Source organism: Carassius gibelio, chromosome B7, assembly GCF_023724105.1.
Source record: "Carassius gibelio isolate Cgi1373 ecotype wild population from Czech Republic chromosome B7, carGib1.2-hapl.c, whole genome shotgun sequence".
NCBI lineage: Eukaryota > Metazoa > Chordata > Actinopteri > Cypriniformes > Cyprinidae > Carassius > Carassius gibelio.
In genome coordinates this window covers 1,841,568-1,868,209 of record NC_068402.1, presented here as the reverse complement: position 1 = coordinate 1,868,209, position 26,642 = coordinate 1,841,568, and the positions used below count along the sequence as shown (strand labels likewise).

Below are 26,642 nucleotides of genomic sequence, written 5' to 3'. Positions count from 1 at the left end.
CAGTGCACAGACTGGAACATGTTTAAAGAGGCAGCTGATTACAAGCCCCTGCCACAGACCTGTGATGATGACAGATCCCTCCTGGATGCACTCAACCACTTTTATTCACGGTTCGACATGCAGAATGACACACCTGCACAAAAACTTCCCAATCTCCCCACACACCTGACCCACTCCAGTTTGTATACCTTCCAAATCACTCCACGGGCGATGCCATTTACTCCACCCTCCACCTGGCTCTTACCCACCTAGACAATAAAGACTCCTGTGCTAGAATGCTGTTCTTCGACTTCAGCTCAGCTTCAAACACAATAATCTCACAACAGTTCATTAATAAACTAAACCTGCTGGGCCTAAATACCTCCCTCTGTAATTGGATCCTGGACTTTCTAACCGGAAGACCTCAGTCAGTGCATGTTGGCCACAGCACCTCGATCGCTACCACACTGAGCACAGGTGACCCACAAGGCTGTGTACTCAGACCGCTGCTCTTCACGCTGCTGACCCATGACTGCACTGCCAAGTTCAGCTCAAACCACATCATAGAGTCTGAGGATGACACATCTGTGTACAGTAGGTTTAATCAGCGACAGCGATGAAACACCATACACTGTATAACTTCATTGTTGTGTGTTTGTATTTATGTAGCACCGTGGTCCTGTGAGACACAACATCTCCTTCCACTGTATGTGTACACATGTAGCAGAATGACAATAAAGATCAACTTGAACTTGATGACTGGTTAGTTAATTAGTTCAAATGTCAGTTAAATGTTTTGTTGTTGTTTTTGTTGTTTTTCTTTTAAGAACTTTATTCCAAAGACCCCAAAGTACAACAATCATCTATTTTTAAAAGTGTCTGCATAAGGCATCTAGAGTTTTAATCAAACATGTTATTCCATCAATATACAGTGAAAAAAAGTTTTTAAGCATATTTTTAGACCCTTTATAATAAAGTGATAAAGTCATACTGTTCATGCTGTCGTTCAAAAAACAGAAAAGACCCAAATTCCCATTTATGGGAGGAGAGTGTTAAAAGGAATCACATGATTTACTAATGTTTATGCTCATCAAATTAATGGTATTTGCACCATTATTTCATGCCCAAAAAGCATGTTTTAAAGCAGGTGGTAATTTATAGATTGAGCTGGTCATTATGGAGTATGTTCTATTACATCTGTGTTCTTTAAAGTGACTAAGCATTGCTTTTACATTTATACATCTTTTCCCCAAAGTGACTTAAAAATATGGAACATCACTGGAAATGTGAAATGAAAGCTGCCAACATCTCCAAGTTTATTAATGGATTATTACATGGATTATTACGTGTATATTATCTCAGCCGAACAGATGGAGGCTGAAAATCATAGCATGTTCAGCCATTCGTCTCTGTGTTTAACGGTGCTTCTGTTCTCTTCCAGTCATCTTGGTTTTGTCTCCGCTCTGACAAACTCTTGTGTCTAACTCTTTGCCCATGCAGGGCGATGAAATGATTCCTTCTGATTAAACACTGCAGTGGTCAGTCAGGTGTCTGCGCTGTTATTACTCAATAAAGGCTGACTGGATTCAGCTTGTTCTACAGGATTTGGACCATCCATGATTTTAAGTGGACTCAGATCACCAGCTCCAGGATTGAAGAGAGGAACGATTGATCCAGAGAATCTGCTGCTGATGGTCAGGAGATGTTTTCTCTCTTTGACGTTGTAAAATGACAGCTGACCTTCATCATAATTCAACAGAACTCCCAGTCGTTCAGGTCTCGGAGTCAGAGAGAGTTTAACTGATGGATCAGTGTTTGTGTGAAAGCCATTAGGACCGTCTGAACACAAGAACCAGGAACCAGCTGATGGAGTTAAAGCAGATCTGTCTCTTGCAGTTAAATTTCCATCTTTCATCACACCAATTAACCAATAGTTTTTGGGAGGTGTATTTTCTTGTGCCAGTTCTACTTCCCAATAGTGTCGACCGGAGGAGAATCTTTGGGCTCCAAAAGCACATAATTGATATGGAAATCCCTCTCCGGTGTGATTATAATCAGCACTGTCCCTCACAGTTTTACAGTCCTGAGAAACCTTCAGATCTGAATGTAGACGCTCACGGTCAATGGTGATCTCAACTGTGAGGAAACAATACATTAGAAACAACTATTAACTTGTGTGTGAGTTGATGCTTACACTTTATATGCATGTGTTACTGAGACGATATAATATATGCTTAAATAAATAAACCAAACCTGCATGTTGCCTCAATTCTTCTATAGTCATATCTTCCACAACTAAAATTAAAACAAACCTTTTTAGAAAGTCAACTACAGTTGTAAAAGGGGACAGAATAAGCATAAATACTTTATGAAATATTTCAACTTATGGAGGGTTGTACATTTCATTCTAGTAGACATTTACAAGAAATTATGTTTCTAATAGTTTGTAAATCAAACAGTGAGGTCCAAAAATCTGATACCAAACTGAAAATCTGGGATACAAAAAAATCTGCTTTGTGATATAAATTAAGCAAACCTTTTTTACACATTTTTAATGTGTTTGTGGATAGTAACAGTTACTGGTTCACTTCAATTACAGTTACAAGAACTTTTACCTTTTTTTCCCAGAGTATCCATAATTACTTCCTCACAATCTAAAATGACAGAAAATATAATTGGAGGGACACATTTTCTTTCACATATTCACTTCTAGTGCCATTAATGTTTAATAAACTACCCACTGAGTTCTAATGTCTTAGGCTCAGGGTCAAAGGTCATTTCTCAGGATGTCATTACACATTTAGGGAGCCCAGCTCATTTGTGTAAAACTATTTGGTCAGTTTATTCAGTCAATCCAGCAACTAGTATTCGTCCTTTTTATGCATCAGATGGTTTTAAAACAGCAATTTCTTCTTTCCAGTAGGGACATTATTTATGGACAGGGTGGCAACACTGAAATAAAGCAATGCCATATGTAACCGGCAGAGTAGTCACTGTCTGGGTGAAGTTTGTCCCTCTGCAGCTACGGTAGCTTTGGTGTGTTTCTATGAAGCTGCTTGTCTTAGGTTAGGTATTCAGCAGTTAATAAGCAATGTATATCTTGGTGTGAGAGGCACCAGGTGTAGTCAAGAGCCGTTTAGTCTAGATCTGGTTAAAGTTCTCTAAAGTCACACATAGAAGAACCATTTTTGCTTCCACAAAGAACCATTCAGTCAAAGAACCATCTCTTTCTTACCTTTTTATATTCTGAAGAACCATCTTTTGCCACGAAGAACTTTTTGTGAGACAGACATGTTTAAAGGTTCTTTATGGAACTGTCTAGACAAAAAAATGTTCTTCTATGGCAGGGGTTCTCAGAGCTCTCCATGAGGTGCCCCCATGACTGCACGTTTTGTATGTTTCTCTATATCTGACACACATCCACGTCAGGTCTTGCAGTCTCCACTAATGAGAAGCTTAGTTGAATCATGATAGATGAGAGACACATACAGAATGAGTCCTCCAGCACAGGTTTGAGAAACACTTCTCTATGGCATCGTGGAGCACCTTAATTATTAAGAGTGCATCAATGCATGGTTCATGTTGATTTCTGGCCTGATACTGAATTCTGGTTACATATAATGTTTTATTGCAATAATATCTATATATCAGAGCTTGACATCGACACCTGCCAACCCATGACATGGATAAACAGTTTGAAAGTTTGATTTCCAAGTGTGTGTGGAAACGAAAAGCCCCTTTTCACTGATTTCTAAAGCGAGCATCAAACGGTGCCATCAACATGTGGTCTTCAGTTTGGTGCAACAGATTAAGAGTCCTCTACTGTTAATGTGTTTATTGCAACTCCTGTCATCTCCCTTTCATCAAGCAACCTTGGCTTGACACAGACCATACTGGGGCAGCGCTTAGACAGGGCTTACTTCTGTGTAGGCTTTGTTTCTCTATGGCAAATACTAGGTGTTTATTACAGAAATATGTATGTACCTCAGATCTGCAGCCACATTACACTTTTAGTCTGTTTATTTGGAGCACTGAACATTTTATTAAGCTGTCCAGTTATCAAAATCTGTGTGGCAAAGCTGCAGGACCTTTACATTATTGTGAAGCACAGAGCAGTATGGGTTTAGTGTTAATATCAAGCTATCTTACCAGGTAATTAATGCAGATCTGAGGTTCATATTTCTGCAATAAGCACCTAATATTTGCCATAGAGAAACAATGCCTACACATAAGTAAACCCTGTCCATTTGTTAGTCTGGTTGTTTGATGAGAGAAACATTAATTCTTACATTTTTATGTTTTTGAAAAAAAAAATTCTGTTTTCAATATTGAATCAAGAAACGACTATATAAGGACCACACATACTGTTTTCTTGCAATAATTTTAATATTTGTATAATGGCATATTTTTAATTACATGACTGAAAGCAAATATTACTGATACCACTACTACTGATTTAATCAAACAGACATAATATTTTGTTTAAAGCGCTATATAAAAATAAAGGTGTTGATGTCTCTATGAAATAGAATTTTTTTCCCTAATATTTAATCATTGACTATAGCCATTCAAGGGTTCATCTGATTAGTGACTATGCTTGGATGAAAATTTTTTAATTTTACTTACTTGGATCTGCTGGATTCTTCCCTGCAAAACATTTTTGTCATGAAATGACAAGATTTTGGATAAATTAAAACTGAAGACTAGATATTTTGATTATAAAATTTTTCTGCCAAATTGTACCTGTTAGTTTGTCTCTGTATTTGTAGAGAAACAACCCAACCAAACCCAGAATAGCACAGATGAGAAAGGTGAGGAAAAGAGCCTTCCATGGACCTGATGAGTCTGAGAATCAAAATCAAATGAATGTAAACACTTTATATATATATATATATATATATATATATATATATATATATATATATATATATATATATATATATATATATATATATATATATATATATTAAATATATTAGGTTAACATAAAAAGCCATTTGCAACCTATTTTCCATTTGAAACAAAATCATCAAAAATAAATATAATGGATGTGATTTAATTTTTTTTAAGAGAGAATGCTGATGTAAAAAAAAAACTGTATCAGGAACAACAGAACTAGGAAAACTAACTATTTAGTATATTGATTTATTATATATATATATATATATATATATATATATATATATATATATATATATATATTACAACTAATTATATTCATAAAAAAAATTAAGTTAAAGAAACCCCAAGTTAAGTAAAAAAAAAAAAAACATGCTGGAAACTATCATAGGGCTGAAGTTCAAGCAACCTTGATCACTTTGCATCAGACTTGGTTACTAATGTATCCTTGGGTCTCTGAGATAATTGGAACAAGCATTGCATCCATTTTAACTGATACAATGGGGAAACACTTGTTTCTCCAAAAAAGGCTATTTTATTTGTATTTTTATAAGCTGATTGAATTTTGTCTTGTGCACTTCACAGTCAAATAGCATTTCATCCCACCAAAACAGGATGGGCCATCTGTCTAAATAAGCCAGCTCTGAATGAAATGCAGTGCAATGCAATTGTGCCATGTTAAAAGCGAAGAATGGAAACTGTCCTACTAGCCCCAGCTTAGAATATTTGCTTACCCTAACAGGAAGCATGGGGTAACATTATGCCATGTTTCAGAACTTTGAAAAAGTACCACCTCGCCAGCAGGGACTTTCTAAGGGGCATTTCTTTACCCAGAACTTTATTTATATCCTGGTTCCTGCAGAGGAAACACACCAAGTACCAGCCCAAAGTCCCTAGTTCCTGGGTAAAGTTCCAGCGGTGGATATGCAGCTTTAGAGTGAAAGCACAACTTGACCAAGACCAAGATGCTCAAGCCACAAGGTCTGAGAACAAGTCTGTTTAGACGGAGAAGACCCATGCCTGAAGGGCAGGGATGTCCAAGTTACACGACCTGGCTGCTGCACAGTTGTCACCAGTGGAAACTCTGGGTTGGCAAATATTCCCTTTGCCTGGGAAATTAGGTCCTTTCTCAGGGGAAATGGCCAGGGGGATGCTGACTGTAAATGTGCCATCTCACAGAAACACGTTGTTACGCCAGAGTGAGGGCACTAGAAGAACTGAGCAGCTCTCCTCCCTGACTCATCAGATTACTTGGGAGCAACGTCATACAGGCACAAACTAGCCAAAAATAGTCATTCATCGAAGTGGTTCAGGATGCACACTTCCTTCTATCTCAGATCTGTAATGTATAAATAAAGGTGACTAGACTTGACTTTGGTCTGTAGAATGTGAGCATCCCTGCCCCAGACCAAAGTTTGGACCATGCCCCTTAAGCAGAGATATCAGCAGAGAGTAACCTCATTTGATCGTTTACAGGACTTAACTCAACACATCTGGAATGGCTTCCCAAGCTTGACTCAGGTTGTCGAGGGGCAGAAGTGTTTTGAGCAGCAGATCGCTGCACTGAGGCAGAAAGTTGACTTGCATGTTACTGTGAAGTGAAGAAGTGCTCTCTTTGCAAAGGTATTTTTTTATTATTATTTTGTCTGCTAATAAAAGCACTGGGTAGCATGGCTGCATGCACATTTAGTGGAACAGCCCCATTGTTTACTACAAACACAAAGCGTCCAAAGCCTGACATGTAACAGATGGTTTGAAGTCAAACGTGAAAATTACCAGAGGGAGGTCCAGCCACAGTGGGACATAGCACTCTCCTTTTCACCCTTGATGTAACAGTGGGCAGTATTATGTTGCTTTGGGTTGAGGCTAAGCAGATGATGGTGCTGGCTTCATGGGCTTCATTGGTGGAACCCTCTGGTGATTTTAAGCAGCTACTGAGCTGGATCGCTTGGGCAGTAAAGTGCTTCTGGCCTGCAGTGAATTGCTCAGCAAACCGTCCACCAAAGGAACAAACGGACCAGTGGGGGAGACTAGGAAGTCGAGGAAGGCAGTTTTGTCAGCCTCCTTGATCTTAGATATAAATATAGGTGGAGCTTGAAGACCATCAAGTTGGCCATTGTCTTTGTTATGCTCACAGGTAAGCAGACAGGTAAGTTGCCCTGTGCCTATCCCTGAAAGAGACAGGATCCAGGCCAAGCAGAGATGTGCATTGATAACCTCCTTGGGGAAGCTTATCTTCCCACTATCAATGGAGGTAAAAGTGGCAGAGGCTGAGGAGGAGACGTAGGCCCTCTGGTATCTGTTGGGGACACCCCAGCAGGTGTTTGTCGAGGTGACTGCTGGAGGACTCTTCTGGGGCCGACCACTCTAGACCAAGCACCTCAACAGACTTGGTTAGGACATGTATGAGCATCCTATCTAATCCGGTCCTGACCTCACACAGTTCCTTAGGCAACAGGGTGGAAGAGTCCTCCATACAGCCCAACTACTCCATCAGAAGTCACCAGTGACATGGTATCATAGGCTAAACCATCCTTGGATCCTCCAAATGAGACCCGGCCTCTCACGTCTGAAGAGTGTGGGGTCATTTAGGCACACAGGACCTGCGTTGGCATGAACTCAATTGCATCAACCAGTTAAACCATTTGTTTCTTCCTGCAAGGATTTTTGGAGGAAGACAAAAGCAGAGCATGAGGGGTGGGAATGCCTACTTTAAAGAAAGAGATCCGTGAGTGGAGCTGTGAGAGCATACTCTCGCAGTGAGAGCAACTTATCTCAGTGAGCATGGCTTCTGCATAAGCTTTCCCCATACAGGCCACGCACTCAACATGCTAATCTGGGATATTTTAGGGGTGCCTTCAAAACACAACCATATGGCAAGTGAATTTGTTATCTAACCTGAAGATATGATGGCTTGTACATCAATCCTACTTTCTTGAAACTCTCCCGTTCTAAGGGAGATTGAACATGATACCAAATGAGCATCTGAGTGAGAGATGGCCATCCAGCTGTGGACAGAGAACATTTCGTCTGTTCCACGACTGTGAGATGATCCTCCAGGACGAAGAACCCTTCCATCAACTGATGTCCATTTGATGTTGGGCTCTGGATACCAGCCACTGGACCTGCAGCTGATGTTCACACGCCCATCATCAAGAAGCTTTGGAACAAGGACAGGAGTGGATCCGAAACCTGGAGAAGAGAAAGATGTTCAGATCTCTATCCGTCATCTTGAAGCAGCTGAACAAGTACATTACATCATTATTTATTTAAACAATAAGATTTCTTCTCATCAATCAAACTGAAAAAATATTATTTCAATGTATTTAATGTTTGGCTACACTATTGCTTTATTGACGTGTAAATGCTTGCTAACCTTTGATTTTGAGTAGCACCTCTTCTTTGGCATATGCACTTTCTCCACTCACATAACAGTGAAATGAACCTTCATCCTGAAGTGTGAGTTTCTCCAGATGTAGAGAGACGTCTCCATCCTTCAGTCCACCAGACTGATCTGACCATGGCTTCAGTGAGCTTCGGTTCCTGTATGATTCCTCCTGGACATCCTGGATCTTCCCATGATTATAGAGCAGAACAGTGTTGTTGAACTGATCGTGACGGTACCAGCGGATCTCCAGAGCTTCAGCGTTCTCCGGAGGAGAGATCCAGCAGGGAAGAATCACTGCGGATCCCACATGACCCACTATAGGATCACCAGGAACCACTACAGTCAATGACACTGAAAGACAGAGAGTTAAATATACTATGTATTAATTAAATGTACACACTGAATTAAGTACACTATGCAGATACCACACAGCATGTGATCATTGCCATATTCAGACAAAGAAACACAGACAACAGACAGCAGAATTATTAGTGTTATTAGATTAAGGCAGATTAGATTAGATTAGATTAGCAGAGTTATTAGATTAAGGCTGTCTATGTAGGATATTTATGCAATGAATATACTGTTAAATATTGTTTATAACCGCCTGTATAGCTGATGTGTGTGAGCTAATAAGGCACGCTGAGTGGATTGAGCACGCAACGGCGGAGTTTGTAGTTCGGTCAGATACATCAAAAACAAGTAAACCAATGTAAAACAATGCACTAGTTACTTAACTGGAGGGAGGGGGGAGAGAGAGAGAGAGAGTATGCACGTGCACTTCTGTTGTGTGATATTTGATGCTCACTTAGCAGCACACGCTTTAGAATTAAAACTAAATCTTAAAAATAGACAATTTATAGGGGCATTTCTTTTCAATCTTAGGTGTTTCTGCATTAGATGAGTGGCTATGGAATATAAATCGCAGCACGTTTCAGGTAAAAAACAAAAACAAAAACAAAAAAACGCAACTTCTATTATATATATCTATAACGAGTAGTTGCATGCATTATTACAGCAAAGTGCATCATTACAGTACTAAGTCACTCTCAGTACAGAAGCTCTGATGCTATTAAATTACAGATGATGAACCATGGAGCAAAAGTGACAAAAACTTCATTTAAGTCTGGGGTAAAAAACTGAAGGTGAGGTTTGCATGAACCTGCATGACAGCATGCCAAGGAGACTACAGACACGCCCCCATATTTCACTATCGAAAGTACCAAAAATAGAAGTATAGGAATCGGGCGAGTACTGGAAAAAGTGGTATTGGTGCATCCCTAGTCTATATATTAATTTAATATTTTAAAGGTGTGGTCACATTTACTCTTGTTCAGCAAATTGTTGTAAGAATTTAAATGAGAACCTGTAATTTTTCATTTTTTTGAGATTTCCCACTCAGACCCTGAACTTGCGAACTGAATATACAACTAATGGAAACGTGTCAATTTCGCAAAATTGCCCTAATATTGCTCAAATTTTTTGGTGGTTTTTCAAGCAATCCAAGAAAGGAATAACTCACAAAACTGCAATAGAAAAACATTTTTTTTTTTAGAGGACAAATGGCTTGTGTAAAAATTCAAATGATCATTCTTCAATGTACTATAACCTCCTAGAAACACTTCACATGCGGCTGCTCTCCAATATAAGGGGCTTCCATGCATCCATGCTACATTTCAGCTATATTAAACTCACTGTGTAAATGCATCCAAATACTACTTCACCTGCTTCTGTTTCTTTGGCAGTGGAAAGACCAATTTTGTTCATACTGATTTCATTTGATTGGTAAAAGCCCTATAAGGTGTTATTATATTAAGTTCAACTATTAATAAAATGTAAGAATTTATCTGATATATGAGAAAATAAAAAATTATAAAATTTTAATATCTCAAAAAAGAAAATTGTGGCCAATGAAAATTCTGAGAGGCTAAATTTGGATAACTACTAGCCACAGTAACTGGTGAGCACAAAAGTTCCCTCTCATAGGTTCACTTCAATGCTCCCATGACATCATCGATATGGAACACCTCCAGTGTGATGAATGTCTGAAGCCCTTATGCCATCACGCCAATTTATTGGCAAAACAGCACTTAGCACCGCCTCCAATGCGTAGTTAAGCTATATCAGAATGCTGCATGATATTTCATCAGATTTCATTTCCTTCAAGAAGAGAATCATTTTTCTTCTGTAGAAAAGCTTTTTTCATTGTGTTCTCTGCTATTTTCCTTCAAACGCAGTGGTTTTAATAGTGGAGAGGGTGTTGATGAGAACCAAGAACAAAGCTATATGCGTGATTTCCGGGCTCTGTCATCTCACTATGATGATATGAATACACAAATATCATCCCCAGCTGCTCTGAGAGTCACTTCATTAATATTTTACCAATTAATTTGACAAAAATACCATTATATCCCATACACAACAACTGCAACTCCTCACAGCAACCCGTCAAATAAATGTTTAGTATAACGTAAAGAAACTGTCAGAAATATTGTACTATTTAGTAGTCTTATCTGCTGCCACTACTACTAAATATGAATAAATCTTTATTTTTAAAGGAATAATCACATTTATTTTTAACAGTAAACTTCTGTTGTTCAGCGCTTTGTTTGCCAAAAAATAAAAAGGATTTCTGTTAATTAGGAAAAATTTAATTAAAGGGGTCATCAAGTCAAGTCAAGTCTCGGGAGGGAGTTCAGCTTCCTGACAGCCTGATGGATGAAGCTGTCCTTCATTCTGCTGGTCCTGAGACCAAAGAAGCTGTGTGATGGGTGGGTGGGATCACCTGTGATGCAGAGGGCTTTGCGGGTGAGACGGGTTCCATAAATGTCCTGGAGGGAGGGTAGAGAGACACCAATGATCTTCTCAGCTGCTCTCACTATGCGTTGCAGAGTCTTTCAGCAGGACGCGTTGCAGGCGCCATACCACACAGTGATGCAGCTCTACAGGATGCTCTCGATGGTGCCTCTGTAGAAGGTGTACATGATGGGGGGTGGGGCTCTGGCTCTCCTCAGTTTGTGGAGGAATTAGAGACGCTGTTGTGATTTCTTGGCTGTGTTTTCAGTCCAGGAGAGGTCCTTGTGATGTGCACAACCAGGAACTTGGTGCTGCTTACTCTCTCCACAGTCGCACCGTTGATGGTCAAGTCAAGTCAAGACACCTTTATTTATATAGCGCTTTAAACAAATTACGTCAAAGCAACTGAACAAAATTCATTAGGAAAACAATAATGCAAATAGCAGTTAAAGTCATCATTGAATTCAGGGATGTCATCTCTGTTCAGTTTAAATAGTGTCTGTGAATTTATTTGCAATCAAGTCAATGATATCGCTGTAGATGAAGTGACCCCAACTAAGCAAGCCAGAGGCGACAGCGGCAAGGAACCGAAACTCCATCGGTGACAGAATGGAGAAAAAAACCTTGGGAGAAACCAGGCTCAGTTGGGGGGCCAGTTCTCCTCTGACTCCTAATTAATGCAGCCTAAAAATCCTTTAACGGATTTGGATATTAAAAGCATATCAGTATGTAATGTGTAAGCCAGGTTAAAGAGATGGGTCTTTAATCTAGATTTAAACTGCAAGAGTGTGTCTGCCTCCCTGATGGTCAGAGGAACGTGCTCAGTGTGTGAACTCTCCTGAAGTCAACAACAATCTCCTTCATCTTCTCCACATTCAGACAGAGATTGTTGTCACTGCACCACTTGACCAGGTGGCTCACCTCACTCCTGTAGTTTGTCTCATCTTTGCACACATCATTGGGGGGTCTATGAACAGCATTCTAACAAATGAGTTCTTTTTCTCCAGATGGGTGAGTGCTGAGTGGACGGCAGTGGCAATGGCATCATCGGTGGAGCGGGTGGACTAATATGCAAACTGGAAGGGGTCCAGGGAGGGGGGGGGCAGACTTGATGTGGTGCATGACTAGCCGTTCAAAGCACTTCATGAGGATGGGGGTAAGTGCAACAGGACGGTAGTCATTGAAGCAGGATGGAGATGGCTTCTTCGGGACTGGGATGATGGTAGTGGTTTTAAAGCATGTGGGAACAACAGCCTGTCTCAGTGATATGTTGAAAATGTCTGTGAAGACATCAGTGAGTTCTGCTGCACAGTCTCTCAGTACATGCCCAGGGATGTTGTCAGGACCCGGAGCTTTGCGTGCATTGATCCTGCTGAAGGATCTCCTCACGCTGTCTGGGGTCAGCGTCATCACCTGGTCACCGGGAGGAGGTGGAGTCTTCTGTGCAGTGGAGCTGTTTTGTTGCTCAAAGAGAGCGAAGAAGGTGTTCAGCTCGTTCAGCAGAGAGATATTGTTGTCACAGGTCCGTGGTGGGGGCTTGTAGTCCGTAATGGTCTGTATCCCCTGCCTCACGTTCCTAGTGTCTCTGCTGTCGCTGAATTGTTGCGCTATCCTCCTGGAGTGCTGTCTCTTAGCCTCTCTGATGCAGCGGGACAGGTTGACCCTAGCTGTTCTCAGGCCCACCTCATCTCCAGCTCTGAAAGCAGCGTTCTGCGTATTCAGGAGTCTATAGACCTCCCCTGTCATCCACGGCTTCTGGTTGGCCACACTTTAATCTGTTTGTAAACTGGTTTACGACTTTAATGAGTGGTCTGTATGCAGGGCATTAGCATGACAGTGATGTAGTCTGAGGCTCCGAGGTGGGAGAGGGGGAGGGCTTTGTAAGCTCCTCTCTGTGTGGAGTAAACAAAGTCCAAAATGTTATTACCTCGTGTTGAAAGTTAATGTGTTGGTGTATTTTTGGAAACACACTCTTTAAGTCAACATGGTTGAAATCCTATGATGAGAAAAGCATCAGGGTGTGCTGTCTGCTGCTCACTGGTGTGCAGGTACAGTTCATTAAGTGTGTCGTTCCTGTTGCCGTTGATGTTGTTCAGAGGAATTGTTTCGGCCTTAATTTTGGCCGCGGAAGCATGGTAGCGGGCCTCGTTCTGAACGCACTTTATTTAGAGAATCGTTTGCCTTTTCTTCAGTTTCATTTATTTATTCATTTATTTCGAAATTATTATATCAAACAAAATTTGTTCCAAGGAAAAGAATTCTACAAACAAAGCACATGAAGTGGTCAAAAAATTATGTCTGACCCACTTCCCTTCTTCCGGCGTTCTGCCATTCAGTTTTCCGCCCCTTATGACGTTTACAATTTCTTAATTAGTAAACTGAACTAAATAAACCAAAAACCAATAATATTTAAACAAATAATATAAAGAAAATACACTTTCTTAAATGGCTACAACAGGAATGTACCCCAAAATGAGCCTTATAGCAGTATATTCCCTCGGCAGATAGAACGGCCAGCACTTAATTATCATAAACTCCACCAGGGGTGAGCAGTGTTTGCTGATCACAACAGCATCGCAGCACCACGAGTCATTGATGTAAACACAAAGTCTGCCACAACAGGTTTTTCCTCCCGTGATAAGAGCTCTGTGCAAAGACTCAAAGAATCTCAAATCCAAAGACATATTCTTTATCAAAGTTAAGACTCGTCCACACCACTCTAAACATCTGGTTTAAACACACACCACATCTCTATATCACTGTGTGGGAAGATTGGCATAACATCACCCAAATGTTCATACAAGGAAAGAAGGAGTAACTTTTATTCTCTTAAAAATGCCGCCATGTTGTGGAGATGTGTGTTTTGTTGTGAAAGCAAAACTACTTTGTTTGGTTTTCCAAAAGAGGACAGGACTAGAAATCAGTGGTAACGATTAAGATGTATTTCAACACTGTTCCAGAACAGTTCAACCCTAATGATCAGATGAGTGCAGCACATGAGGACTGTTTCCTGTGAGAGTAGTCTTCATTGTCGGTGTCTGTTTCTATAAAGTGAGGCAATAACAACTTCACAAGAACAGTGTGGTCTTCTGACTCACAGTCAAAAATAATAGGATTAAAATTCAGACATGTGGCTCTTAATTTCTTTATTTATATTTAATTTCACTATTTGTAAACAGATGTTAACTGTTCATTATTTCAGTATAATCAATAGCATTTGTATTAAAACTATATTCACTGAATGTCATTTAAAGAGAGAGAGAGAGAGAGAATTAAACAAAGAATTAAACTGAATTAAAGAGATCTGAATCGATACCCAGCCCTAATGACAAACCCTGTCTATAGAGGTAAAACCAATCAATCAACAAGGCAGGCTGCAATCCTCACTTTAAATGTCTCTGAACCACTGGTCATTGAGCTCTTACACTGACTGTGGTCAATTTGGCTTCACAGTGCATTGGTCGGCAGAGAGAAAGAAATCTGCTTGACCTATAATATAACCTTGTGGTCATGTCACCTTAAATCACCTTCCACAGACATATATCATACGTGATCCAGTGCCATAGTGTCCAATACAAAGTGTTTACATACATCAATTACTACTCGATAAATAAGAACATTTGCTGAACACATAGGCTTGTGTGGACTGAAATATCTACATTTAAACCTGAATGAAATTTGTGTTTGTGTTCTCACCAGAGGTTTCTATGAAGAGATTCATCAGTAAAAGGATAATAATCGACATCATGCCTGTGAAAATACAGACAGACTCAAATAACACAAGCTCTGAGGGAGATTCTTCCAGAATAAACGATAAGAGAGACATATTCGATCACTACTGTCGTATTTAATGAGAAAACAAACTCACCGGAGACACAGACTCGTCTGTTAAAGAATCACAGTAATCTGGTTCAGGAGATCTAGACGTGTTCGGTATAAAATAAAACAGACAGAATCCAATCGTGCTCAGTGTTTCCCTGCTGTTTTACTTTCTCTTTCTGAACCAGTCTAACCATCCTTCAGCAAGCAGAGGAATAACGCTTCATATTTAGGTGTTGTTTTGTCATTTCTGTGCAATGATATTTGAGATGTGAATGTACACAGGTGTGTGTGTGTGTGTGTGTGTGTGTCTCAGATCTCGTCGCTTCCACATGTGACGCGTGTAACGATTTGCCTATTTTTTCCCTCTTAGATCAACTGTATAGGCTATACAACTATATACAGCGTATATAGGCCTATATACAAACATTAAGACAAAAAAAAAACATGAAATATGAAATATGCGCTATATCAAAAGTGACGATAGTTATTCCAGAAGCTCAGTAGCCTATCTCTGGTGATGAGGCGGTAGACTTCTGCTTCTGCGTCTGATGAATGAATGAACAACCCCAGGGATCATTCAGACTGATCTTACGGCAATTCGTTCATATTTAAGAGGAAGCTAACCCCGCCCCTAAACCTATCACTGGGGTCTAGATGAATCATACAAAATCGAATTGGCCACTTCGTATAATACGCTCGAATTGGTCGTGAGATAGCGTTGTTTTTTTCATTTATTGCTAGACGGTGAGTAGTAACACTGCTCCATTATAAGTGATCGGATCACATCATAACCAGAGCTCAGGTGTTTACAGTAAATATCTTTCAGAGCTGTATACTCCAGTATTTTTATTAAAAGAGGCCGTGCCTTGGAACTGTAATTGATACCCGACTGATATAATACAGAAATACTTTATTTGTATGGTTTAATAATATCTGTGTCACATATTTCTGTGTCGTGGTAGATCGGATTTTATTATAGAATTTCATTAGAGAAGAATTAAACAATAGCATATAAGTAATAGACTGGATGTACAATAACCTTACATCTTAACACCTTTTTTTTTTTTTTTTTTTACAAAGCGGATCATAGATTATTTTTTGTCTATAGCTTATTACACAGCTTCGTAATTAGGAAGATTTCAATATATTTATTTAGAAAGCCATTAAATGCATGTTATGCATGGTACTATTTGCAGAAGTAATGTGTAACACTTATGTAGAGGGGCGTAGATTGCGCGGGGGACGTAACATCACGGAAATTCGGCCCCCGCACTTTCTCGGGCAGGTGTAGAGGGTTTCAAGAGCTGGGGTGAATAAATATAGATTTAAACTTTACAGGATAGTCTGCGAATGACTTAATGTTTTTTTGGACCGAGAAGGCGAAATTAACATAACGGAGCGCTAAACTCTCCTGCAGTGTGTGTGTGTGTGTGTGTGTGAGTGTGTGTGTGTGTGTGTGTGTGTGTGTGTGTGTGTGTTTCTCATTCATACTCAAAGCCGGAGGGTGCTCTCGCGCAGAGTCACAGAACTCCTAACATGGACAACAGCGTCCAGCTAACGCTGTTTGAAAACAGTTGATTTCGGGTTTGTTTTTTTCAAGTCCAAAAAAATCTTCAGCTGGTGATAAAGTAGGTATATGAACAATGCAGTGCTAGTTGACATAGCATTTATTACAGTATATAAACTATTCTGCCTTATTATTTGATAAAAAGTATTTGAAGTATATAATCAAATCATTATTATTTGTTATCGTCCCGAAGTTATATATTTCTAAGCCAATAAAAAGCTAGAAATTAGAGAAAATGTAAAGTTGCCTATAGTATCCACTACCAATCAAAAGTTTTTGAACAGTAAGCTTGTTAATGTTTTTTTGAAGAAGTATTTTCTGTTCACCAAGCCTGCATTTATTTGATCCAAGTAGCCTACTGGAGCCTAATCAGTGGAATTTTCTCATTTTAATCTATTTAAAATAGCTGTTTTCTATTTCAATATATTTCAAAATGTAGGTTTATTGAGATTTCAAAGCTGATTTTTTTTCCATCATTGCTCCAGTCACACGATCCTTCAGAAATAATTCTGATATACTGATTTGCTGAAAAAAAAAAAAAAAAAAACTCTTATGATAATGTTGAAAACGGCGGAGTATAATTTTTTCAGGTTTATTCAGTTCAGATGAGCAGCATTTATCTGAAATAGAAATCCCTTTGAAAATGATGTCTTTTTAGTGTATAGTGTGTTACAAACTTTTTTAGTTTATTTTTTATTTCACATAAATGCTGATCTGTGGATCAAAGAATGCTGAAAAAAAATTAGTCATCTGTTTTAAATATTGATAATCAGCAAATGGACATATTAAGAATGATTTCTGATACTGAAGATTGGAGGAATGATGCTGAAACTTCACCTTTGATCACAGGAATACATTACATTTAAAATATATTCAAATAGAAAATAGAAAACAGTTATGTTAAATAGTATAAATGTTTCAAAATATTACTGCTTTTGCTGTAGCCTACTTTGGATCAAATAAATGCAGGCTTGGTGAGCAGAAGAGACTTCTTTCAAAATATTAAAAATCTTACTGTTAAAAAACTGTCGACTAGTAGGCTATATAGATTGCAGAAATGTTATATTGTAATGTTATACATATATGTATGTATGTATGTATGTGTGTGTGTATGTGTGTGTGTGTGTGTGTGTGTGTGTGTGTAATTTCTGTCCCCTCACTTCTGAAAAGATGGCTACGCCCCTGTGTAGATTTTCACAACACTCTGATTGTGTCTTATTGACAGATACAGAATAGCACAGAAGAGCGCCACCTACAGACACGTCAGGACACATGGAGTTTCAGAAATCTCTCAATAACCAATTGCAGTCACTTATTATCATTCTTAAATACTGAATCGGCTTGTTTCGGTCAGTTTTATTGGATGAATAAAGTCCACAATATTTAGATTACTGATTTATTTATTGTGTCTTCTCAAAATAACAATAGAGATCAATCACTGAAAGTGAATCATCATGTCTCATCCAGTGTAGACAGTATGATTATGATGGTTTCTGTTGGTGTCTGACGTGTTACACTGCGCCGTCAAGTCTTCTCTGGTCTAGAAACCACACTCAGTAAAGGCTGACTGGAGTCTGCAGCTGATTCTGCAGGTTTTGGACAATCCAGGATTCTAAGCTCGCTCTGATCACCAGCTCCAGGACTGAAGAGAGCACGGACTGATCCAGAGAATTTGGTTTTAATGGTCAGGAGATGTTTTCTCTCTTTGACGTTGTAAAATGACAGCTGTCCATCATCATAATCCAACAGAACTCCCAGTCGTTCAGGTCTCGGAGTCAGAGAGAGTTTAACTGATGGAGTAGTGTTGATGTGAAAGCCACTAGGACCGTCTGAACACAAGAACCAGAAACCAGCTGATGGAGTTAAAGCAGATCTGTCTCTTGGAGTTAAATTTCCATCTTTCATCACACCAATTAACCAGTAGTTTTTGGAAGGATTAGGTGGAACTGCCAGTTCTACTTCCCAATAGTGACGACCGGGTGTGAATCTTTTGGCTCCAAACGCACATAAATTGTAAGGAAATGCCTTTCCAGTGTGTTTATATCCAGGAGCATGCTTCACAGATTTACCGTCCCGAGAAACTTCCAGGTTTGGATTTTTATGCTCACGATCAATAGTGACATTAACTGGGAGGAATCAAACAAATAAAGCAGCAATTAATAGACTTAAACTTGTGTGTGAGATTATATTTATACACACCTGCATTTATGTAAACATATATGTGCATATATTATTGACATCAAACCTGCATATTTCCTCAGTTTCTCTATATCTGCAGATTCTCCCACATCTAAAACAAAAAATAAACAATTTGATGTTTTAAAGGAAACTACAGTTGTGATATACAGTATATAACAGATACCTGTATACAGATCTAGCAGACAACGAAGCAGTAAAATGGCATTTATGTAAACATCTATGTGCATATATTATTAAAATCAAACCTGCATATTTCTTCAGTCCCTCTATATCTTCAGCTTCTTCCACAACTAAAACAAAAAATAAACAATTTGAAACAACAGTTGTGATATAACAGATACCTGTATACAGATCTAGCAGACAACGAAGCAGTGAAATGGCATTGATCTGAATCAAGTGTATTTTGTTGATGTGTGTGCGAACAGTTAGGGTTAGGGTTTATTTATTCTGTTATTCTACCTTCCACCAGACCTGTTTTAACCATGCTTCCTTCTAATACAACATTTGGATGTTTATTTAATTACAGTTCTTATAAACGTATAACACAGAACAATCAATGTCTTCAGATACCTGCTTTTTCCTCCTCACAACCTAAAAAGAGAGAATATATGAATGTAAGATTTCATGTAAATCCCATTAAATCATGACTGTGTTCAGATGTTAAATGAAGTTCACTTACTTTCTTTAGCTGGTTTCTTTCCTGCAGAGCAGATCAAAAATAATAACACATGAGATGCATTAAACACCAAACCTGCAGAAACCACATCTGTGAGCAGACTGTACCTGTTAGTTTGTCTCTGTATTTGTAGAGGATCAACCCAACCAAACCCAGAATCAGACACACGAGAACAATGAGAACGCTGACGAAATGTGCCTTCCATGTACCTGATGATTCTGATGGGTTTGAGAAAGAAAAATATATAAATAATTAAGTTTAAACATCATCATTAAATGTCTAAAATAACTCCAAAGCCAGTCGGTTCTTCACAGAAAGCTACTGTATGATTACAAAAGACTCATTAGAGAATATGCTGCACATGTCTAAATGAACTGTAGTTTTTACTCACCAGTTATTTTGAGAGCCACCTCTTTACTGTCAAATTCTCTGTCTCCACTCACATAACAGCGAAATGAACCTTCATCCTGAAGTGTGAGTTTCTCCAGCCGTAGAGAGACGTCTCCATCCTTCAGTCCACCAGACTGATCTGACCATGGCTTCAGTGAGCTTCGGCCCCTGTATGATTTCTCCTGGACGTCCTGGATCTTCCCTTGATTGTAGAGCAGAACAGGGTTGTTGAACTGATCGTGACGGTACCAGCGGATCTCCAGAGCTTCAGCGTTCTGAGCAGGAGAGATCCAGCAGGGAAGAATCACTGTAGATCCCACATGAGCCACTACAGGATCACCAGGAACCAATACAGTCAATGACACTGAGAAACAGAATCAGAAACAGAATCAGAATCAGAATCAGAAACAGAAACAGAAACAGAATCAGAATGAGCTTTATTGCCATGTATGTTCACAAAATTTGTTTTCGTGACGGAAGCTCCGCAGTGCAACATAACAGCGACAGAACAAAAAAACACAATAAGGAATAAAAAATACAAAAAATACAAATAGGTGGGTAAGGAATGACAATATACAAATGACAATGTTTGGCAGGTATATTACAATGAGCATTTATGTATGTACATGTATATTATGTGCAAAAAATGTAAGTGTACGCCAAGTATGTGTGTTAGATAAATAAGTGTATGTGTATATAAACATAAAGTGTAGTGTGTTCGCCATTATTATCAGCTGTTCATAAGATGGATTGCCTGAGGGAAGAAACTGGTCCTGTGTCTGGTCGTTCTAGTGCTCAGTGCTCTGTAGCGTCGACCAGATGGACACAGTTCAAAGAGGGAGTGTGCTGGATGTGAGGGGTCCAGAGTGATTTTGCCAGCTCTTTTTCTCACTCTGGATAAGTACAGTTCTTGAATAGAAGAGAGGGTTGAACCGATGATTCTCTCAGCAGTCCGGACTACCCTCTGTAGTCTTCTGAGGTCAGATTTAGAAGCTGAGCTGAACCAGACAGTTACTGAAGTGCAGAGGATGGATTCAATGATGGTGGAGTAGAACTGTTTCAGCAGCTCCTGTGGCAGGTTAAACTTCCTCAGCTGGCGAAGGAAGTACAACCTCTGCTGGGCCTTTTTCACAATGGAGTCAATGTGAATGTCCCACTTCAGGTCCTGAGTGATAGTGGTTCCCAGGAACCTGAATGACTCCACTGCAGTCACAGTGCTGTTCATGATGGTGAGTGGGGGGAGTGCAGGGGGGTTTCTCCTGAAGTCCACCATCATCTCCACTGTTTTGAGCGTGTTAAGCTCCAGGTTGTTGAGACTGCACCAGACAGCCAGCTCTTTTACCTCCTGTCTGTAAGCAGACTCGTCACCGTCCTGAATGAGGCCGATGAGTGTGGTGTCGTCTGCAAACTTCAGGAGCTTGACAGAGGGGTCCTTAGACGTGCAATCATTAGTGTACAGGGAGAAGAGCAGTGGGGAGAGAACGCAGCCCTGGGGAGCTCCGGTGCTGATTGTACGGGTGCTGGATGTGTATTTACCCAGCCTCACTAGCTGCTGCCTGTCTGTCAGGAAGCTGTTGATCCACTGACAGACGGAGGTGGGCACGGAGAGCTGATTTAGTTTGGGCAGGAGGAGGTTTGGGATGATCGTGTTGAAGGCCGAGCTGAAGTCCACAAACAGGATCCTCACATAAGTCCCCGGTCTGTCTAGGTGTTGCAGAACATAATGCAGTCCAATGTTTACTGCATCGTCCACAGACCTGTTTGCTCTGTAGGCAAACTGAAGAGGATCCAGCAAGTGTCCAGTGATGTCCTTCAGGTGGGCCAGCACCAGTTTCTCAAATGACTTCATGACTACAGACGTTAGAGCCACAGGCCTGTAGTCATTTAGTCATGTAATTTTGGGTTTCTTAGGGATGGGGATGATGGTGGAGCGTTTGAAGCATGAAGGGACTACGCACAGCTCCAGTGATCTGTTGAAGATCTGTGTGAAGATGGGGGCCAGCTGGTCAGCACAGGATTTCAGACAGGCTGGTGTTACACAATCTGGGCCTGGTGCTTTTTTCCTTTTCTGCTTCCGGAAGACCTGGCACACCTCATCCTCGCTGATCTGAATTGCAGGTGCCCCACCTGAGAGGGGGGATGCAGGAGGTGAGAATGGTGAGAGTGCTTGATAGGAGAGGTGTTCAGGACTGGTTGCAGGAGCTGTTAATGGTGTGAATGGTTGTGTGGGGAGGCGTTCAGGGCAGGTGATGGGTGTTCTTTCAAACCTGCAGTAAAACTCGTTCAGATCGTCTGTCAGTCGTTGATTCTCCACAGTGCTGGGGGGTGGTGTCTTATGAAAGTGAAAGTGACATGACATTCAGCCAAGTATGGTGACCCATACTCAGAATTCGTGCTCTGCATTTAACCCATCCGAAGTGCACACACACGGAGCAGTGAACACACACACACACACTGTGAGCACACACCCGGAGCAGTGTTCATCATTTATGCTGCGGCGCCCGGGGAGCAGTTGGGGGTTTGATGCCTTGCTCAAGGGCACCTAAGTCGTGGTATTGAACGTGGAGAGAACTGTACATGCACCCCCCCCCCCCACCCCCACCCCCACCCACAATTCCTGCCGGCCCGGGACTAGAACCCACAACTAGGGGTGTGACGGTTAGTATATAACCGTGAGACCGTCATTAGAACTCTATAACCGCCAAAACCGTGTCATTAAAATATTTTTTACAAACATTTTTTAACAAAAATTATTTTCATTTTTTAGATAGGATCATAAGATGCACAATATATTGGGAGACATGGTTTTTACCACTTAATGAAGTTTTGTAAATCGTCAGACATGATATTTACCACTTCATTAAATTTTGCTTTGTAGAAAACCTTTCTTAAAAACGAATTTCGTTTTGAACAAATTTTATTTTAATTTTAATAAATGTTTCATCAACCAATTGCATGTATTTTAATAATTAAAACACAAATATAGCAGACAATGATAACCGTGACTATCTCCAAGAACAACCAATTGACTCTACGGCAGACACCCCCCCCCCGACGTTTATGTTATGAACCGTCACATTTGTCTCACGTCATAACCGTCATCACCAATTCTGAAACCGGCACACCCCTACTCACAACCTTCCAATTGGGAGTCCGACTCTCTAACCATTAGGCCACGACTTCCCTAACTTGTAATTGGTGATCTTCTTTAGACTTTTCCACACTGATGCAGAGTTGTTGGAAGTGAACTGTCTATATTACTGTCTCTTGTGGGACAAGTAACATGCTGTCTGTATTTTGGCAGTTCACGGGAGAGATTGGCTTTATTAAAGTCCCCGAGAATGATTAAAACAGAGTCTGGGTGTTGTTGTTCTGTGTCTGTGATCTGATCAGCGAGTTTCTGTAAAGCTGAGCTCACATGCGCTTGAGGATGGATGTAAACACTGACCAGAATGAACGAGTGAAACTCCCGCGGCGAATAGAACGGCTTGCAGTTAATGAAGAGTGTTTCGAGATTTGAGCAGCACGTCTTCTTTAACACCGTTACATCTGTACACCACCGTTCATTGATGTAAAAGCATGTCCCGCCGCCGCACGATTTCCCCGTTGATTCTGCGTCACGATCCGCTCTGAACAGCTGAAAGCCCGGCAGATGGAGCGCGCTGTCCGGTATGGTGTCATTCAGCCAGGTTTCCGTGAAACACAGAGCAGCAGAGTGTGTGAAATCCTTATTTGTCCGAGAGAGTAGAAGGAGTTCGTCTGTTTTGTTAGGTAGAGAGCGGAGATTTGCCAGATGGATGCTAGGCAACGCATACATGCCAACCCTCCCGATTTCAAAGCCCCTCCCGAAAATCTCCCGGGCCGACCTTTCTCCCGAATTCTTTCCCGATTTCCACCCGGACAACAATATTGCTACACCATCCGTCACTGGGCGCCATTTCAGACCGAACAATAATAAGGGGCCGTTCACATATCGCTCATAATGGAAGCGACGTGGTGCGACGTGCCCGTTTTTTCAAGGCGCGTCCGCACTGCATCGAGTTAAAAACGTTTCAACTTTTCAGAATGCCGCAAGCGCACCGCGGGTCATGTGACTAGAACTAACCAATCAGCTTCATCCTTTCCCTTAACAACGTTGAAAGCTAAATTCAGAACAGAAAAAGAAGCAGAAGAAGAAGGGGGAAAGGAAGAAAGAAGAGACATGGGGAATAAAAAGAGAAAATATGCCTGCAAATTCCTAACTGAATGGAAAAAATTATTCACGTTCATCAAGGACAGCTCGAATGGGAAGGGATATGCTGCCTGCAGATTTTCTATATCAGACTTCTCCATTGAACACGGTGGCCGAACGGATTTAATTGTTATTGTACACAATATGTATGTATAAATTATGTACATATAAATGAATTATACTCTTCTTTGTGTTGCCGAATGTCCAGCAATTCGTCCCTGGTGAAACTGATTGCAGGAATATAACTAAAGACAGGACAAACTAACAAAAACACAAAAACATATGCAGAGCACGTCACAGAGGCAGCCATCCTGTATCGGCGCCAGCGTTAAGTAGGGGTAAATGTACTATACCTTAGTCTTTATTTACTTTATTCACTATAATGATTGAAACTATGCAGCATTTATAATCAGCACACATTAGAGATACAGGTAGGGACTGTCAATCATTAATGGATCAGTGTTGCGTTTTGCCCTTTAGACCCATGACCTACACAGTGAGTATCTTACAGTAAAGTTTGAGATAAGAGAAGGTGTCTCAGATTAATCTAAAACACTCATTCAATTCATTCTCTAAGCAATCTAATGCTGTAATATCCCCGTAAAACTGACAACATACTCAATAAATACAAACATGTTGATGCCATCAGGTCTGCATGGAGTATTTAAGCTGTAAAACAAGTGTTTTTGTTCTCACCAGAGGTTTCTATGAAGATATTCATCAGTAAAAGGACAATAATCGACATCATGCCTGTGAAAATAAAGACAGACACAAATAACACAAGCTCTGAGGGAGATTCTTCCAGAATAAACGATAAGAGAGACATATTCGATCACTACTGTCGTATTTAATGAGAAAACAAACTCACCGGAGACACAGACTCATCCGTTAAAGAATCACAGTAATCTGGTTCAGATCATTGGAGATCTAGACGCGTTCAACACAACAATAGAGTCAAATATGAACGCTAGAATAGAACTAAAGCAGTCCGAAGCCAAATGTGCTCTTCCTCAAGTTTTATTTTCACTTTAACGGTAGTTTATGGCCCTCGATAAAACACACACCTACACGCAAGCGCGTGCGCGCGCGCGCACACACACACACACACACACACACACAGCGCGCGAGCACACACACACACACACACACACAGCGCGCGAGCACACACACACACACACAGCGCGCGAGCACACACACACACACACACACATACACACAGTGCGCGAGCACACACACACACACACACACACACATACTGGTTTTTGTGGTTTAGCAGTACTCTGATGGCCAAACCAGTTGGATGGTGGTTTAAGGGGACACCCCTTTCCCGGTGTCCTACAGAGATGATAAAACTATCAAAAAATTTGTTTTACTCTGCAGAACACAAATATCACTTTGGATTTTCTTTACACACAATAGAATTGATAATATGACAATATGATATTTTGGTGGTACACAAGGACTGTCACGCCCCTCCTATAATGTTCCCGCCCATTACATAATTGGTATTTATAGGGTCCGATTGATTTATGAGGACACTCGTTTTACAATACACAAAACATGTCCATTCTCTGGATTACAGGGACCAATGTGTTTTACAGGTACGTGACCCCATACACAACACACAGACATGTCCCTATGCTGCATTACTAAGACTGAGGTGGTTAAAGAGTACAGGATCTTTAACACAATACACAACATTACAGACACCAATGTGTTTTAGAAGTACTTTAATAATGACTTAAATTTGTGAAATAAAAATAAACATGTTGTCAAATTCGCCAATTAATTAAACGGGTAATCTTAAAAAAAAAAAGGAATGCCACACAAAACAAACATCAAATAATTAAGTGTAATTCACCAACTAAAAAAAAAAAAAAAAAAAAAAACTATAAATCAAATCAAAAGGCAATCCTCATGTTGTAAGTACCTCACTAAACACACAGTGTACATGAGATTAACTCTCTGAGCACACAATACATGTTGCAGATGTGTAGAGAAACAGATTTATCTGTAAAGGAATGGTTTTCTTCCAGAATGAAAACTGTCATCATGTACTCACCCTCCACTTGATCCAGACCTGCATCAGTTTCTTTCTTCTGTTGAACACAAAACAAGATTTGTTAGTTTATGAACAGTTGATGGGCACCGTTAACTTCTATAGTACGAAGAAAAAAAAAATACTATGAAAGTCAATGATGCCCATTAACTGTTCAGATACTAACAGATCTTGTTTTGTGTTCAACAGAAGAAAGAAACTGATGCAGGGCTGGATCAAGTGGAGGGTTAGTACATGATGACAGTTTTCATTCTGGAAGTTAAATTCTCTTTAAGGGACAGGTCATCCAAAAATCAATGAGAAATTGACACAATTTTGTAATTTTTGACAAACTAACAGTCAACCTCGATTTCTACAAGGAGATATTCGTATGAATTGCTGGCAGTATTGTACAGTAACAGTATTGCACTATGGGAAATAAAAACAACAGCCAAAGTGCTAATGTTAATTGAATGGCATCAAGAACACACAAAATGTACTGTAACATCACTTGCTTTGGGTTTTCCTTTTTAAGCTAATTCCTCGATTTCTTACAAAATCCCTTATGTTCTGTGCACTGCGTCTCACCAAAACAGGATCCTCAGCAGATTTACACTGCTGGCATTCAGTCAGTGTGGCCAGTTTTCCTTTAGCTAT

At 40.1% G+C, this 26,642-nt stretch overlaps 2 protein-coding genes and 1 long non-coding RNA gene across 4 annotated transcripts in view; 1 reads left to right on the top strand and 2 right to left on the bottom strand.

Annotated features, from left to right (window-relative positions):
- Positions 1-18,333, top strand: part of LOC127962306 (uncharacterized) — a 37,468-nt gene extending 19,135 nt beyond the window's left edge. The window contains exon 2 of the long non-coding RNA XR_008154562.1: positions 18,218-18,333. This is a non-coding gene — a long non-coding RNA (uncharacterized LOC127962306). The remainder of the gene's footprint in view (positions 1-18,217) is intronic.
- On the bottom strand, positions 1,276-3,666 carry LOC127962266 (E3 ubiquitin-protein ligase TRIM39-like). The gene is made up of 3 exons (XM_052561821.1): positions 2,595-3,666; positions 2,233-2,274; positions 1,276-2,115 (listed from the first exon to the last, which is right to left on the bottom strand). The coding sequence occupies exons 1-3, from the start codon at positions 2,614-2,616 to the stop codon at positions 1,523-1,525; spliced, it is 657 nt and encodes a 218-aa protein (XP_052417781.1). The 5' UTR covers positions 2,617-3,666; the 3' UTR covers positions 1,276-1,522.
- LOC127962251 (butyrophilin subfamily 2 member A2-like) lies at positions 17,834-25,072 on the bottom strand. Of its 2 annotated transcripts, XM_052561799.1 has the most exons (9): positions 24,816-25,072; positions 24,644-24,697; positions 19,718-20,080; positions 19,434-19,544; positions 19,330-19,350; positions 19,221-19,241; positions 18,896-18,940; positions 18,697-18,741; positions 17,834-18,577 (listed from the first exon to the last, which is right to left on the bottom strand). In XM_052561799.1, exons 2-9 carry the CDS (start codon positions 24,693-24,695, stop codon positions 17,976-17,978), a joined length of 1,260 nt encoding a protein of 419 aa, XP_052417759.1. In that variant the 5' UTR covers positions 24,696-24,697; positions 24,816-25,072; the 3' UTR covers positions 17,834-17,975. The 2 variants fall into 2 exon arrangements, with proteins under 2 accessions (XP_052417759.1, XP_052417760.1); XM_052561800.1 differs by lacking the exon at positions 19,221-19,241 and having other exon boundaries at positions 24,816-25,070.
- Between the last annotated feature and the right edge of the window lie 1,570 nt (positions 25,073-26,642).